The 17735-nt window shown below is 43.9% G+C and overlaps 1 protein-coding gene across 2 annotated transcripts in view; it reads right to left on the reverse strand.

Moving 5' to 3' along the window:
- The window catches only part of GAS6 (growth arrest specific 6), a 290215-nt gene that overhangs the window by 92581 nt on the left and 179899 nt on the right, over positions 1-17735 (reverse strand). For both annotated transcript variants that reach the window (XM_085622736.1, XM_085622737.1), the window contains exon 7: positions 4155-4280. In XM_085622736.1, coding sequence (XP_085478862.1) covers positions 4155-4280 — 126 coding nt within the window. The remainder of the gene's footprint in view (positions 1-4154; positions 4281-17735) is intronic.

Below are 17735 nucleotides of genomic sequence, written 5' to 3' on the forward strand. Positions count from 1 at the left end.
GAAAGCACCTCTTGTTTTAGAAGAGTTAAATAATCTGTTGACATTGGACGCTGTTTGGGTGGTATGTTTGGGGGAGTTGAAGTGAGTTCTAGTCAATAACCGGATTGGATGATTTGTCTCACCCACCTGTCCGTGGTAATGGTGTTCCAGACAGGTAGAAACTCTAGCAATCTTCCCCCGACTGGAGTAGAGTGGTTCAAGGGGAGTGGAGGGAATTCATTGTTTGAGGGTGGAGGCGGTGCGAGTATTGGTAGTTTTGCCATCTACCCTTGTTGTTATTGCCCCTTTAGCCTCCTCTGTAATAACTTCTGGTAGAGGAGGTCTGGGTGTGACTTTTGCAGGAAGTGGAGGGGTTATCAGTGGTAAAACCTCTAGAGGCGCCCCTATAAGAGGAGCGACAAAAGAAATGTCTGTGAGCTTGCGATTGCAAAGCTCCCATTGATTTGGCAGTATCCGTATCTTTTTTCATCTTCTCCAAAGATAAATCTACACTAGGCCCAAATAAGTGTTCCTGGTCAAACAGTTGGTTTAGTATGGTAGTTTGAACCTCTGGTTTGAACCCCGAAATGCGCAGCCACGCATGTCTGTGCAAAAGGACACTGGTATTAATAGCTCAGGAGGCTGTGTCTGCAGCATCCAGAGCACATCAAATGGAGGTATTTGTTATGAGTTTGCCTTCCTGGATGAGATCATTGGCACTTGTTTTATATTGATCTGGAAGGTGTTGTAGTAGGGTCTCTAGCTCGTCATAGTGTGCCGTATTGTACCTAGCCAGCAAAGCCTGTGTGTTCGCAATTCTCCATATGTTGGCTGCTTGGGACGCTGTTCTTTTACCAGATGCGTCCAACAGTTTTGACTCCTTATCAGGAGGTGGGGCATCACCTGAGGTTTGGGAGTTAGCCCTTTTCCTGGCATTTGAGACTACTAAGGAATCCAAGGGAAGCTGCCCTTTAATGTAAACGGGATCAGCTGGGGCAGACTTGTATTTCTTTTCTACCCTGGGGTTAATTACTCTAGCCCTTACAGGATCCTTAAAAACTTCAGGAGCGTGTTTGATTACCCCTTTTAACATTGGGAGAATGGAAGTGGACCTTTGAGATGGTGCAAAAGTGTCCATGAGGAAATCTTCTTCTACAGGGTCTGTGTGCAAATTCACACCATGGTATTCTGCAGCTCTGTGTATGAGCTGAGTGAATCCTATAGTGTCCTCTGGAGGGGATGGTCTAGATGGGTATATTTCATCTTGTGGTGTATTAGGAACATCTGATGTGCCATAATCGTCCCATGGGTCCTCTGGGGTAATAGGATGACTAGGTTCCCCTAAAGGTTCATCATCCCCTTCCTCCCCAGAGGCTTCCTCATCATCCTGAGGTGGAGTAGATTGTGAGGGTACTGGAGATGGGATAGGAGAGATGTGATGTGATGTGGAGGAGGTGGTGAAGGAATTCTTAAAGGAGAAGTGGCAATGTCTCTCTTCTTTAAAGGGCGTGGAGCTGGTACAGGTTTGTCCATTTTCCTTTTCCTGGAAGGACTAAGTATAAGTTGACCTGTCTTGGGGTCTATTTGGAGAGTTTTTTGGGTTGGATCAGGCCGAAAAAGTTCCTCCTCTGGAGTTTGTTGTTTCGGTGCCGATTTTTTCGGTTCCGATTGTTTGTGTGGCACAAGTTTTGGAGTCGTTTTATGCTCCTTAGGTTTGGAATCAGGAGTTTTCCTGGGTTCCGTTGGGGTCTTTGGAACCGGTTGTTTCCTTGGTTCCAATGGTTTTTTGGGATCCGAAGGTTGAGCGTCAGTGGTCCTCCGAACCGGTTGTTTGTTTGGTTCCAATGATTTTTTGGGATCCGAAGGCTGAGCGCCCGTGGTCTTTGGAACCGGTTGTTTGCTCGGTTCCGATGATTTTTTCGGAGCTGAAAAGTCAGTACCAGTGGAGTTCGGTGGCGAATGCGCCGATGTGGAAGCAGGCATCAGTGCGGACAAAGGCAGTGGTTTCTTTTTTGGTGCCGGGGATGGGGTTTCGGCACCGACATTAGGCTGGCACGATCCCAAGTGGCCTGAAGGCTTATGTATTGACTTCTTTGCCGAGCCCGAAGGCGGGGCGTGGGAAGTTTTGTCCCGGTGTGCACCTAGGCCCAAAGGTGAAGGTGTTACCGAAGCCTTTTTGTGAATGGGTGGGGGGGGAGGGGTCGACGTCAGTACTTACGACCCGCTGCCCTGAAGTGATGTCTTTGACGTCGGAGTCGTCGGCTTCGGAGTTGCTAATGTTGCCCTCTTCGATCTGCTCCTGCTCCGGTACATTGATGCCTTCTTGGAAGATATCGTCCGGTATCGATGTTGATGATCGAGCCATGCTTCTTCGAACTCGACGATCCCGTATTGTTTTCTTGGAGCAGAAAGAGGCGCAAGCTGGACAGTCTTTGGCCTCGTGCTCGGGCGAAAGGCAGAGGTTACACACCTTGTGAAGATCGGCATGTGGAAACTTGGATCCACATTGAGGACACTTTTTGAAAGGAGTCCTTTCCGTGAGCCAAAGGCCTAATGGCGCAGCTATGCCCGAAGGCCTGCGTCGACGACCGGAATCGAAGAATTCAAGTTTGTAGAGATGCGCGTCGAATGGGAAACGCATTCGAAACAATACCGAAGAATGGGTGAAGGATTGCGCGTCGAAAGGTAGAACGGTAACAACACCGAACTGGAGCGCGACGAACACATCCGAGCCCGATGGCGTAAAAAACACAATCTGAAGATGGAGTCGATGCCCATGCGCACTATAGTCCAAAGGAGGAGTCACCTATCTTGTGACTTCCAAAGACTTATTCCAATACAACAACAAAGTGCAAACATCCGGGCCCAACACCAGATGGTGATCTATGCACAGTGTGTGATCTGCAGCTCATATGCCTCAAACATATTTTACCATTTACTACTACTCAGAGAGATGATTGCAAGGATTGAGGAGAGATGCAGCAGTAGAAGGAAGCTCCCATTGCAGTCATGATTCCCAGTTCCAAACTGTATATTGGGAGTATCCTTCTCTGCAGAGAGCTATGTTAAAAACCAACAATGTTTTCAGGACAGATTTTAGTAGTTTACAAACACGCGCTTTTAGAGCAATTATAGTAAAGTTCTGTGAGAATTTGGTCTAACAATTATTTTTGTGAGAAAAAGCCCAGAGAGAAGTTACAAGAAAAAGTAGGCCAGGCTTCTGCCAGCTCAATAAATAAATGTCAGAAATTTATTTTGAAGATAATCAATACATAATAGTAAAAATAAAACAAAGAAGCCAACAACCCAGAAATAAATAATCAAATAAATAAATAAGTAAAAAGCACAGGGGCCAAAAGGCTTTTTTCCCCAGACGCTCGCTGTCTGAATGCCATGGTTGCGAATTACCACGACTACCTAGTCTTGATTTTAACTAGCACCTCTTTCTTGTACTGCCTAACACTTCCCATCTCTCTATCAGTCTCTTCCAAATCCTATTTGTTTGTTGCATTTTCCCCTTCCTCCCTTCTTTCTCGTCCTCCTTCTTTCTCTCTTTTCTGCCTTTCTCTCTTCTCTAGGTTAAAGACTAATGATGAAAAATAAATAACTCCTAAATAAATGCACAAATAAAGCAATGACATTAACTTATTAAAAGTATCAAGAGGATGTGGCCTAACAGCTAGAGCAGTCGACCGTGAAGTTGGGGAATCGGGTTCGAGGCTCGGCAGGGATGCTCAACATCCTGTGATTCTGGGCACATCACCTAATTTCCCTCATGCCAAACAAAATGAATGCGTCTGTCTGTAAAGCAACTGGTGCTCGTCCAAAGCGCTCTGATACCTTTCCTTCAAGTTTACGCTATATAAAATAAAAAATAAAAAAAATGGTAAACAGGCAAAGATCTTCTCAAAAGAAACATGGCTGGAGAGCAACAATAGTCATAGCAGGTGCACGTGTCTTCAACTGAGCTATCAAGGGGACAAAGCAACTTCAATAAAAAAATGGAGGAGCCAGCTCGCAAGAGCGAAACTGGACTATGACATCGATGTTATGTTTCGCAAAAGCAGAAGTCGTCTCAGCACGACAAGACAACGTGCCACAAACAGAATTTGCTGTCCCAGCAACATCAAGCAGGCGTGATTGTCAAAAGCAAACGAAGGAATGATCATACTCACCCTCACAAGCTTTGGCCACTTCATTGTATTTATATCCCTTGTCGCAATGACAAGAATAGGAGCTTATGTGATTTCTGCATTGCGCTGTTCCACAAATGGTAGGCGTTTCCTTGCACTCATCAATGTCTACAAAGAAACCAAAGACAATACAATTAGTGTTATTTCAGAACAGCTTTGTCCCATTCTGTAACTAAGATTAAGTTGGAAGAAAAGCCTATTTTCCATGAAGAAATCATGGGAAGCGACGAAAAAAATGCAATCTGATAAGGTATTGATTACATTGTCTGACATCCAGAAATATTTGCAGGCTTTATTGACCCTGTTCTGTCTGTACTTGTAATTGCGTTAATGAGACTTCCACAACACCATATGAGTTGAAGTGTATTTTTATTGCCTCTCCGTGTTGTATCAGCTGAATTTGCACATGTATGTATATTAGGGCTGAATTATATTTCACTGTCTCCTTAGGCTTTTATTTATCTTGTATTTTATTGGTTGCACTGTGCATAGATGAGCTTTCATCGTTTCATTTTTTTAGCCGAATGAAGCTTATTTGAAAGTGAAAGTGTCCAGGCTCTGGGAAATGTGTGCTATGAAAATAGTAGCAGCAAAGCTCGTACTTCAATCTGATAAAAACTTTCATTGGGAATGGAGTGGTGTTTTTCCTCGCTATATTCCTATTTGCCGCACAACTTTTGCAAGCATCATTCTGCCCGAAGCTTGACCCAATTGTTATCAAAGTCTGGAAAGATGGCTCAGTAAGTTAACTTTTACTGCTGACATCTGCTGTGATCTGTTGATCAAGATTCCGAATGTCGTTAAGGCCAAGTAAGCCTCCTTTCATCCTTCTAGGATTGGTAAATTTATTTACAATTCTTAGAAATGGAAGAAGTGGTGTGCAGCACTATCTAACAACTGCTGACAAAGCAAACCAGTATGTGACTTAACCAACAGGTTTGGCTTTCATTTGCTAACAAAGACCGGTATGCACAAATGTGCACACATTTTTATGCTGCGTCAACTGTATAACCTGCTACACGAAACTGCAAGCTTTGAGATTTAAAAAAGAGAAACAGGAAACAGACAAAAAAGTCACAGAAAAAGGCAGGCTGGACTGAGAAGAGGCACAAACAGGCAGTGCACGTTTTTGCAAGGCTGTATGTGCATACGGTTTTCTCGTCGAGACGTCCTACATTCAGAAAGTGCACACAGACATGGTCCCAGGGCTCTCTGTGTAATAGAACTCAAATGTATCTTAATGACTTGGCCCAAAATGACTAATTTGGTCTGTGGTTGCTTCTGTTCCTGTACAGACATTATATGGCTTAGCAGCGGAGGCTGAACTTTTCCTATGAGAAGAGAACTAAAGATTATTTTCTTATGGCCTGTCACCATCTGAAATGGAACAATAAACAAAGAATTATGGACTAGAGTGTGGCGCAGAATAAGTTCCAGTGGCCCATATTTTTGTTGGTGGCTGAAACTCTAGTTGCTGCTGTGATCACAGCTATTGTTGTCACTGCTATGTTTCTTACTGTTATAGCAGCTTTTGTTCACACAGTTGTCCATTCTGTGGTTGCAGTCTTAGGCACCACTGTTGTCCTTGCCTTGCTGGTACCTCTTGCACTGTCAAGGTGTCGGTAGTGACCACTGCTGGGTCAAGCAACAGCTGCTGTCGCTGCTGTGCTGGCAGAGGTTGCCGTTGTCATGGTTGCAATAATGGGGTATTAGCTGTTGTCCTTGCTGGTGTGGTAGTTGTGGTTGTTGCTGTGGTTCCTGATGTGGATACAATAGTGGTTCCTACTGTGGCCCCTTCTGTTGTGTTTGATATCCCTGCTGTAGTGACAACTGCAGTCCTTGTTACAGTTGCTGCTGCTATTCTTGTTGTGGTGGCAGCTGTACATACAACTGTGTTCCTTGCTATTGTTACAGATGCTGTGGAAGCAGTCATCATTGCATTGGTACCTTCTGTCCTTGCACCTATTGCCACAGTCATTGTTGCTAATGAGGGTAACGCACTTAAGTATACAAAAAGTGATGGATGGAAAGCTTGTATTAATCTAGGCCCCTGGTAATTACTCTGGGCCGCATTCCAGTCCATCAGTATTTTGCAAACCATGCCACCTCAGTGGGACGGGTACGCCCAGAGGTGAGTCCCAAGCACACGGTCACTGGAAACAAGCTATACCTACCTGGCTGATAAGCCCTAACTAAGACAAAACTGGTCCTGGATTGCTTATTTCATTGTTCAGGGGGGGCCTGGCCTGCCAATTCAGGCTGGACCGTTCCCATTGGAGAAGGGTCAAGACTGATCTGCAATGACTGGCTCCAAATTGAGGTGGCGTGGTGTGCAAAATAACAATGGACTGAGGGCGTCCCTAGTGTTTACCAGTGGATGACATCGATTCAAGCATTTCATCCATCACATTTCTTAATACATTAGTTGTTGCTGGGGGTTGTGGTTGTTGCAGCAGAAGTGGCAGCTTCTGCAGTGACCATTGTTGTTCCTCTAATGGTTAGAACTGTGTTTACTACTGTTGTTCCTACCCTGTAAGCAGCTGCTATTGCTGATGTTGTTCACACCAAGGTGGCAACTGTGGTCGTTGCTGTAGTTCTTGCAGTGGTTACAGCAATTGTTGCTCCTCTGCTGCCTGCTGTGTAGACAGTTGGTGTCTCTTCCATGGTGGATGTTGGGGTCACTGATATTCCAACAACACTGATCACTGCTGTTGTGAAAGTTTCTGTCCCCGAGGGTACGCACACTAGTGTGGAAGAGAGCACTGGTTGCTCCATATTGTGGGTGAAAAAATTGACTATTTCTTGAAGCCCCTTCACCAGTGCAAAAATACAATAGATGACGAGTTACTGCTCAAATCAAAATTTGAATCCTCTTTGAATCCTCTTTTTTTGTTATCGCATGAATTCTGACAGTCTGGAGCAGTCACCGTCCTGACCTAAAAACAAGTTCTTATTAGTGAAGTATTACTTGGCTTCCCCCCTCTTTAAATCATCAGGAAAACCGGAGGTGTTGAAGGTTTTTACAAGATAAACATGTTTCTTAAATGTATCCAACATCATCACTTAGACCAGTGGTCAGCGATGATGAGGGAACTCCTGCTATAGCATTCACCCCCTTTTCCCATTTTTGTTAACGTTTTAGGGAACTCATGTCTTAGCCCGCAGACTTCAAGTGTCAACCGAGGCACCAAAATCATACCAGCTCTTGACAACCATTTCAGCACAGCAGTCTAGAGACGTTATTCTACTGGAAGAACGTAAAGTGTTTTTTTCAAATGGAGACCTTCTGCATAACAAAGGATTTAGGGGCAGATGTACGACCAATTTTAGCGGGAACCCGTTTGCGACCGTAAAATTGGTCTGCCCCATGCACAAACCATATTTTGCGGGTCACTAACCTGATTAGCGGCTCGCAAAATATGATTTGCAAATAGGTATTCGGAAGGGGCGTGCCAAGGGCGTCCCTTCCTAAAAGCGAGTCTCACAGCAATGTATGATTGTTTTGCGACCGCAAAACAATCGCAGTTTACCACCTACTTCAAGTAGGTGGTAAAACCACTCGAAAACGGGAATGGATCCTCAGGGGACCCCTTACCCTTTGTGAATGGGTGCAAAATTTTTTTTTAAGAGCAGGCAGTGGTCCCAGGGACCACTGCCTGCCCTTAAAAAATGAAACTGAAAAGTTTCATTTTTCTTTTTTAAATGCAGCCCATTTTCCTTTATGGTAAACGGGCTGCATTTAAAAAAGAAAACTGCTTAATTTAAAAAGCAGTCCCAGACATGGTAGTCTGCTGACCCCAGCAGGCCACCATCCCTGTGAGTGCTAGCCATTCCCAATGGGGTCGCAAATTGCGCTTGCCTCATGAATATTGATGAGGCATGCAATTTCTCCCGGGTTGGAAAGCGCTTGAGGCCAGATGTCCGAATATTCCGTTTAGCGAGTTGCAATTCTACCCAATTTGCAACTCGCTAAACTGAATGGTCGTACATCTGGCCCCAAGCGCCTTCCAACCCGGGAGAAAACATGCTGCATTTTGAAGTGAACCTCTGGAAAAAAGCCTGAGAATGACCCTACCTTGGTGGTGTGCAGTTCAAGTTGGCCGTTGTTAGTGGTCCACCAAATCCGGATCAATCTGAAGGAAGCAATCAGTAACACACTGCAGTTCAGATATGTCCAGGAAACACTTGCACAGCTATGTTGACTACAAAGGCCCTCCGGATTTTCGTTGCAAACACATACAATGAAAAATGTTTGCCATCATGAAGGAAACCTAACACAATCTCTAGCCAGGATGTTGTGCTTCTGGCAATAATGTGCCTTAGCAAGGTCTATTAATCAGTTGACGTACGCCAATTATGGACACACAACACAGAGTGTTAAAGAAAACATCGAAACTAATAAACTTTTGCTTATTTCTTTATTTTTCCAGGAAGAAGCTATAGAGCACTGTCTACGCCTAGGGATGTCCTATCCTAAGTGCCTTGAATAGGATGTAAACGCTTGATAAAGCGGTCAGAAGAAAGACAGGATGAGGCTTTCTTTCAGCGATGCAGAGCAGAGAGTTCCAGATAGGTGCAGGAATGGCCAGTAAGCCTTGGCAACTTTTACGTGGAAAGAGACAGACGTCATCTGGAGGCCGACCTCAGGCTTCTGGTCAGACGACAGATCAAAAAGCGTGACGAGTACCACAGGTAGCTTAGTAGCACAAAACGACCATATTTATTTCTCTGACACTTCAAATCTCCAATATTTTAAACAAGCAAGTCGACTAAAAGTCCAGCCTGATATGTCTGCTACAAGTTCCCTAATATCTACAGTGGATACGACGACCCGTCCCCCACCAAGCCTGGCCCACAGCACTGATTTCAGTTGTCCTGCAGAGGATTTTGGCTATGGAAAAGGCCAAGTACAATTATGAACGTTTTTCAAGAGACAAACGTAATTTCTAAAGCATCCTCATTCAGTTTAGACCAGGGCATTAGAGGCTCTGCTTTAAAACTTGAACGTGTTCGACGTGTGCTTTCACCCACATAAACATCAGGTTCAGGAAGAGAGCTTAGAATCTGCTTTGGCCAGAACATCTGCACTTCCCACATTTTGTTTCCATACTGAAGCTGGCGCGCTCGCTCAGTGCCTGGACCACCTGGCACCTAGTTCTAAAATCGGTGAATGACGAAACGACGAGTTAAAATGATGTGATTGATGAGTGAATTACACAGTTGTATCCTCTTTCGGTGAATTTTAAGCCCACGGAGAATCTGCATTGTATTCGATTTCCCACTCGGAAAAATGTAAAACATGACTGAAAATTGTGACGAAAGGACTCGGGCTGAGTGCAGTGCGGGTGGCGCAGGCGGACATTTGCTTGGATCTGAAAATATTCACATCGCAGATGTTTCCCACTTGGGATGGGTTAGGAATGTGCAAGGCGAGGGCGCGTGCAAACCAGCAAGTTGGGACGACTGTAATATTTAGGTGTTGCGCTACCTGTGGCCTTCTCACAGATCAACATATTATGCAAACACTCAGGAACAGTGAAGTGAGACACCGTTGCTTCACGTGCTCATATTACTCCAAGTTGCGAAGATGTAAAGGGATTATTCGACTATCACTACGGGTGCTGTTGTTAATTAAAAACTCAAGTAATTTTTAAATTTATGTTATTTTTTCATAGAGTCATTTGATGCGTCAGTGAGCTACGGGCACAGCCGAGATGGTGGAACTCCCCTTGCACAAACGTCATCAATATAGGAGCAGAAGCACAGTGTTGTTAGGCTTCCTCTAAGACGTCTGGTAGGGTGGTATGGGAATGTGCAAGGCCTCACAGATCAAAAAAACAGTGCTATATACGACCCTCCGATTAATCAGCAGCGTAAGGCGCAATATCAACACAGGTAAAATGTGGCCACCTCCTTTTAAGCCGTGAATGAATCAGGGAGCAAGGTTTTGCCTTTTCCTGTTGCCTGAGAAGATTGACTCAGGCCCCGCAAAGGCAATACAAGTGTAAAAGGTCTTTCTTCATTATATTTATTTGCAGGATCCGAGAAGACCGCAAGATTCTAGACCACACATTAGAGAGTAGAGTGGAGAACCGTTGTGGGGGGGTTCAACCAAACAGGAGCAACCTAAATTCTAGAAGCAAGATATGCTTTCTTGCTGTTAATTCAGAGCTTATAAGTTTCAACATGCGGGGCCAAATTTTGAAAACCCATGGAGTGAAAAAATATTGTTTTCCCCAAACTTTGGACTATTGAGGATAGTGGTGCCACACAGATATTAAAGAGGACTAGCGATAGGGCAGAATCCGTACATGCTGCTAGATGCCTGGATGATTTTGGAGGCGAAGAGCCAAAACCTAACTGGTTGTGTGCAATATGTGAGGAATAAGAAGAACCAATGAAGTGCTGACCCTCAAACTAACACAGTCTCCAGAAATGTCAGATGAATGCAGTGGCCTATTTGTTGCAGGCTGCAGAAGAGTTGAGAGGAATTAAGATGAACTCCTTGCTTGGTCCCAGGCACTCATCCTTTGTTCTCTGGTGTTCTTTAAATGAGTTCCAGTACCAAGCATTATCCAAAGCCCAACTGGAAATCACCTAAGAGACTTTTCTTTCCAAGTAAAAAATCTTTGCAATACAACTTAAACTGTAGATTTCTGGGGCCTCAGGATCTGTGTTGTTTTATGTTCTGTTTTTGCTTGTGTTCAAAAGCCTAGCTGGGTTGAAGAATGTTGGCGTTTTGTTTTCTGTATTCTGTTGGAATCGGAGTATTAGTGGGTGAATGTGTGAGTAACAGTGGTTGGAGGATGAATGAAGGTGTAAGTGGCAATTTACTTCCTTTTGAAATAAACAACTTACTTTCTTTGGAACTTTTTTCTTCCGTGTGACATCACTACCGTTTCCTACAATTGGGGCACACAAAGCCATGTTTTTGTGTCAGTCCCTTTAAAGAGGACAGGCATCAACACATGCTGTGAGAAATGACATAATGGCTGACTGACAGATTCTAATAGGTTTGGAGCTGCAGTGGATAGGAGAGAGTGGCAGCAACTGCTGTAAACTTACTATTTAGGTGATGGTGTTAAATGAAGGAGAAATCATGCCCAAAAAGGTAAGACGAGTGAGACAATTTTGTTGCCTAAGGAGATCATCATGCAATCGCATACCCTTTACGACAGTCACAGTCTGGAGAAGCAATGATCCCTTCCTGCATACATGAATGATTCCTTAGATGTGTGCTTCAGCAAGGAGTGGACACTCTTCCGCAGTCAATGGGCATTATTTATCCATGACCTCATACAAAAGATGAGGCTCAGCGAGCCCGGAGGCAATACTACTTGTTTGAGGACCCTGCCTTTAGATATCAGTTTGATTGAGGCATGCTTTAATTCAAGTATGTGTCTCCTAGAAGACAGAGCTAAACATCACACATTTTCCTTCTTGTGAATCATTTGTAATTGCCAACTTCAAGTTTGACCCAAACCTGGAAGAGTGAAAGCTAATTATTCTAAAACCATACTCTCAGGCTCAGAAAGGAACCCATAGGGATAACTCTATCACGTCCTCTTACCCACACCTAGACGGCCCGCTCATTGAGGTATTATAAAATCCATAAACCCTCATTACAAGCGACCTGGAAAAATCCCTGGTTATCTCCAGCCCTCCAGAATTACTGTCACCACTTGGACAGGCAGACGGAGGCAGGAATTAATACAGATTACGAAGCCCATTGGAATTATCAGACCACTGATTATGAGGGCCTTTGTTGGAAAGAGAGAGGAGGCTGGATAACAAGAATTAGTGACCTGGACGTATTGAAACATCTAATCTATTGCTGAACTGCGGCCATTTATGTGTGGGCTCAGACTCTGGTCAAACGCATCTAGGCATTATAGAGATGCTTGCAATATTCAAAACATGCCTTTACTCTTTTATGACATTTGAGAAATTGGGGTTATCAGGACTCTGGAATTCTCCTGATTTTATTCTGCTGCCTCGCCTGCTTTAACTAAAATAATAAAAAATAAAAACTACAGGGAATTTATGGAACATAATTGTTTGCTGGTTCAAACCCATATTTTGTCATTGTATTTATATAGCGCTTACTACCCCTGACGAGGCGTTGAAGTGCTTTTCGTCGAGTAGTACGCTACTCCAGAACCCAAAAGATTTCAAATCCATTTAGATTCTACTGAACCACAATATGCCAAAGTGTTGTTATGTACTGTACCTTTAGCATCATGTACAGTCAAATGAGACAATACTCAAATATTTTCTGACCACTCTCTCTTTCGTGGGAAGACAACAGAGCCTGTTATTCCACCACATTCATCACAAGCTTAGCTTGAAGTGCTTTATCAGATTTTTCTGGAAATTGAGTTATATGGAGTAATCTGATTCGTCTATCCGAATTTGAAACTTCTGCTCCATTGGTTTTTGCAATATTCTGCTTTATAGGTCTCCCCTAGCGACGCAGCGCATGCGCTGTCGCCTTGGCGTGTTGTTGTCGGTTTTTCGCCGGAAGGGAGACAGGCGATGTGCACGCGCCCGGACAGGCGATGTGCATGTGTACGGCTCCCGGCGTTTTCAGGACAACGCATGCATGGCGTGCTTTCACTTTCCCTTCCTTTTCCCGTTGGCTCCAGATAAAGTTCCTCGGAGACCCAGGTAAAGACACTATTACTACTTATTTATGAGGCGCGTGCATTGGTTGTTTGAGATCGTCGTCACTATGTGACTTTTCTACAAAAGGACTGCTCGCTATCCCTGCCTCTAAGGGTCGTTTTATTACTCCTGGTAAATATAAATTACACATAGTGCTTCATTCCAGACTTCTATCTGGTTGGTAATGTTTAAGAACGCCTTTTAAGCAGCAATGCGGGCTTGTTCCAGGTTTCCATGTGAAACAAACAGAGCGCCTCGAAGTCCACTAACTGAGCCAAACGGTAAACCAACTCTACAATGGCTGAGGGGACGAGGGCGGAGTAGGTGAGAGCCTCAGTTTGACCAATCAGACTGAGATGCCTTTGTCCTTTTCTGCAGCTTGTCGTGTTGATGTTTCAGACATATTCACTTGCTATGTGAATTTATCTACATGCTTGAAAGTTGTAGAGCCCTGAAACATCGCAGGAGCGCAAGGAGCGCTGAACACGGGCTTGACCCCGGGGAGACAAGGTCACGGATGAGGGAACGGGGTACACTCTCGTGCAAGGTCAGTGCTTAGCACCTCCCGCTGACAGTAAGGCCAGTTCCAGTGGAAAGGCTCACGTCTCTATCCCTCTACCAAGACACATAACAGGTGATACTCTGAGCCATCACTGCCCACTCAGGCCCCAGACACGAACCAAAGAGGGCAGCCAATAGCAGAGCCCGGGGAACGAGCACAGCCTTACCTGCTGGTAAGCGGTGATTCCTGGAGAGAGTCCGGTGGGACGGTGGCCGTGAAGCAAGTTCAATCGGACAGTGGCCTAGAAAAAAGGATGTGGCCTGGAAGAGTCTAGCGGAGCAGTGACCTGGAAAGACAGTCCAGTAAAACACTAACCTTGAAGCAAGTTGAATGGGGCTGTGGCCTAGAAGGAAAGGATGTGGCCTAGAAGAAGAGTACAATAGGGCAGTGGCCTGGAAGAAGGGTCCAGTGGGATAGTGGGCTTAAAGCAAGTCCAGTAGGACAGTGGTCTGGAAGGTGAGTTCAGTAGGACAGTTGCCTGGAAGGTGAGTTCAGTGGTTGCTTTTGATTCATGAACAGGCTTAGTAGTCTCTCCTTAGTAACGCCTTGTCTACATTTGCAACCTCCCATGAGGACTGGACCTTTTACTTGTGTTGTTACTCAGTATGTTTTATTTAGTCTGTGAGCACTATTTACTTGAATGATTTCTCCTATTCCACCCACAACAGGAGATGTGGGCCTGGAAATCTAAATTGGTAGGCAACAAATGGCACAAGTGGGTCAAATCCATGTATTTATTAAGCGCAGCCAAATTTTTTAAGCGCTTTGTATTATACACACGTTTCACGTTACTGTTGTCTTACCTGTTTTGACGTCAGCGGAGGCGAGGTCTTTATGTGCAACGTAGAATGTCACTTTCTCTTATTTGATTGTGCCTGGACACATACTACTGATGGTACATTAATGCAACACGTTTTCTTCTGAAATCTCTCCACTTGCCCGTCTTTAGAAAGGAGTTACAGAATCCATCTTATGAACACAGACCCTGCAATTTCTATTCCTAAACATTGTTTTTTTATTTACATTAACAACACAAGACGCACACAACAATGGCACCTGCCTCCCGCAGCCCCCTCCCACCTCCAGCCTCTGTGCTTTAGGTTTCAGCACGGCACCCTATTTAAATTAACAACACAGGTGCACACAACAATGGCGAGCTTTGGGTTTCGCACGGCGCCCGCCCGAACATTCGTTCAAGCAACTCGCAGGGTGACTTTCACTTTGTCAAACACGGGCCTGTAACCGGGGCCCGTAACTGAGGCCCACTACTACAGTCCGCAGCTTCTTCTGCTGCTTCAGCCTGCTATGGGCGGAGTGCCGCACAGTACCACTTCACAGCGCCTCAAGTCATCATTATGCATAGCGCTGCTTCCGTTAATGTCTCATGTACTGGCTGGCGTTACCAGTTCTACTATTAACCTTGCCCATATCCACATTCAAACAAGCATTTGCAATGCAATAGGTCTCGCATTTTGCAAACTTTTACCTATTGGCATTGCAAATAACAATGTTTTTTATCATGTGCACTTTGTACTTATAAGCCTGCAGGTTTTGAGAAGACATAAATAAAAGCCACAGTCATTTAAAATGCCAATAGCTCAAAATCATGCAAATGCGAGACCTATTGCATTGCAAATGTTTGTTATATTTTGCCTGGATGTTGAGATCTAAATACTTGTCCCTTGCACAGCGAGAATTGTGCTTAATAGTGCTGGCACGACTGTAGTTGTGGCTATGGAAATGCACATTGTACTTTATTACATTTTAATGCAATCACAGTTTGTATGGTAACCTATGGCATTTGAGGTTTTTACAAATTTTTGTATTATAGTATTGTACAAGGTTTTCAATTTTATTATGCTGTGCCTAAACATTTTTAAATGATCTACATATGTATTATTTGCTCCGTTTTATGGGAAATGTACCCGAAATAAACAGCTATTTAGTGATAGTGCTGCATTTAAATTAAGGGAGGACTCCGGTGGAAATAAATAAAGAAAAAAACATATATATATATATATAGACCCTTACCCGACCATTCCATGAAAGCATTCCTACAAAGCAAGAACCAATCTGAAGATTCTGTAAAGTAGCCCCCCGGAGCCGGAAGTGGGCACTAGTTGTTCTGAAAGAATAAGTGTTGCGTTTCAAAATGTGTTAGCATCAAACTCTTTGCTCTTCTTTATTGGAATATCTGAGTTTTGCACAGGGGCAAACTCTGCTACTGCAAAGTTGCGGAACACAAACGAATAAGTATTAGCTTCCGTACTACACGACTCTTTCCTATAAAAAAATGTAAATCTGAATCCAATTAAATAGCCGATTGCAACGTGGAAACATTAAAATGCGGATCCCACTAATACTGTAACCTAAGAAGATTCATGGCGGTTTAATATGAGTCTAAAATACTTTCTTGCTGCAGTCACTCGCTGCTTTCGTGCAAAATTTGGAAACAAGTAATAATCGTACTGTAAATCAAAGCTCCACTGAGCATCTAAGGAACCCAGATATAGCAGAGTCATGCCTAGGCATGTCTGTCGGGGTCTGCACTGGAGATCACCCAGAGGGCTTCTGCCTGCTGTTCTACTTGGATTAACACGTGTTTTCTCCAAGAAGCACACATCAGGAATGCGGATGTATACAAAAGAGCACAAGAACTGACGCCACCGTTTGGCTCCTCATCCAGAATCACTTAAAACACCCACTAAAACAAATGCGATAAATTGTGTTGACGATTGAAAAGGTACTTTAGACACTCCAACTGAGTGCACAATTTGTACAGAAGCACGATACATGTGCGTGTGTGTGTGGGGGGGCGGTGGTTATGGTGGTGGTGGTGGTGGGGTGGGGGGGGGGTTATAAATGTGGACCATAGAGACCAGAACATGTTTAAAAAGGAGGTAATTATTAAAGTTGGGAAAACTAATTCCCAAAGGCTTGCTCACGCAGAAGAGTAGTTCATATGTGCAGGTGCAGTTTTAAAGACAGACAATGTCAAAGAGGGGCCAACTTCAGAGAATGGTATCTTTAATTTTAAAAAAAGCACTGGCAAAGCCACAGGTCCGGTGTTTGCTATCAGCCTTTTGGCTTTGTCAATATTCGTTTTGTCATGGTTTCTGCAAAATAATATTGTTGGTGAAGCTGCTGAACCATTGACAATTTTGAAAAAATATATTGCCTAAAAGCAAAACTACTTTTTGGTTTAAAAAAAGCAAGCATTTTAGTAGTAGTCCCTGACACTGAAAGTAACTACTTTGCTTGTGGATTTACTCCTTGTGAAAGAGTACTCAAAGAGAAGTTACCCAGCGGTTGAAGTGGGCTGCCCTTTGCTTCATGGTGCATACTGCAGGGGGTGGAACGAAAATGTGAATGATTCAACAACAGACCAATGGATGAAGAGGGCTGACTGAAAGCTCATATAAGCAAGCATAGTATACATATTTATAAAGAAGCCTTTGTTAGTGCTGACCTAAAAAGAGCCAGGGTCGCAGCAAAGGTCGGATATGAGAATTTCAGATACTAAAATATTGTCTGACAAATATAGTAAGCTAAATGAAATATCTTTTGCGAAAATATCCTACCATTGGGTGTAAATGTTACTATTATTAATTCCAATTGTGCAATATCTTTGCAAACAATATGTAGGACAAGATTTTTAAGTTAGGTGATATTCTGACTACAACATTCTGGTAACATGCCAGAGCAAACACGACTATGTATCAATCTAGCTGTTTTACATGCTGCAGCATCTATTGTTTAATGTACAAAAATGTGTGCTGTTTGCATATTTGGACATCAGTTGATCCTGGTGAGAATGATCATTTGGAGTCTAGTGGCAGTATTATGGGCTTTACATTGAAATGGAGAATGGGGAGGCAGGCATTGATAGATGCAAAGTATCTTACAGTAACAAAGTTCTTTTTTTTTTAAATTTCCCCCAAAAATGTTTTAGTTATTTTAATTAACAGATACATTAGCATTTCTTTAGCGGATTCAGCCAAACTTAGTAGGTATTTCAGTGATTACAGGTACATGAGATATATGTTCAGCTGAATCCATCTACATGTCTTGCAGAGAAAATAGGTATAGGGTGATAGAAAGAAAGTGACAGTAAAGAATGAGATGAAAAGAGAGTACGGGAAAGGCTCTGTAGCGATGAGTCAAGCTGGGGTTAGCCTGCTCTGATTAACCCCTTCAGTGCCCGCCCCTTTCCCCGCCCTGTGCCGCGCCTTTCATTAGCGGGCGGGGTCTATGACGAGCTGGACTCGTCATGGGCACAGCGCAACCGCGGCCCATGACGAGTCCAGCTCGTCATGGGCACTGAAGGGGTTAAAAAA

Source organism: Triturus cristatus, chromosome 8, assembly GCF_964204655.1.
Source record: "Triturus cristatus chromosome 8, aTriCri1.1, whole genome shotgun sequence".
Classification (NCBI taxonomy): domain Eukaryota; kingdom Metazoa; phylum Chordata; class Amphibia; order Caudata; family Salamandridae; genus Triturus; species Triturus cristatus.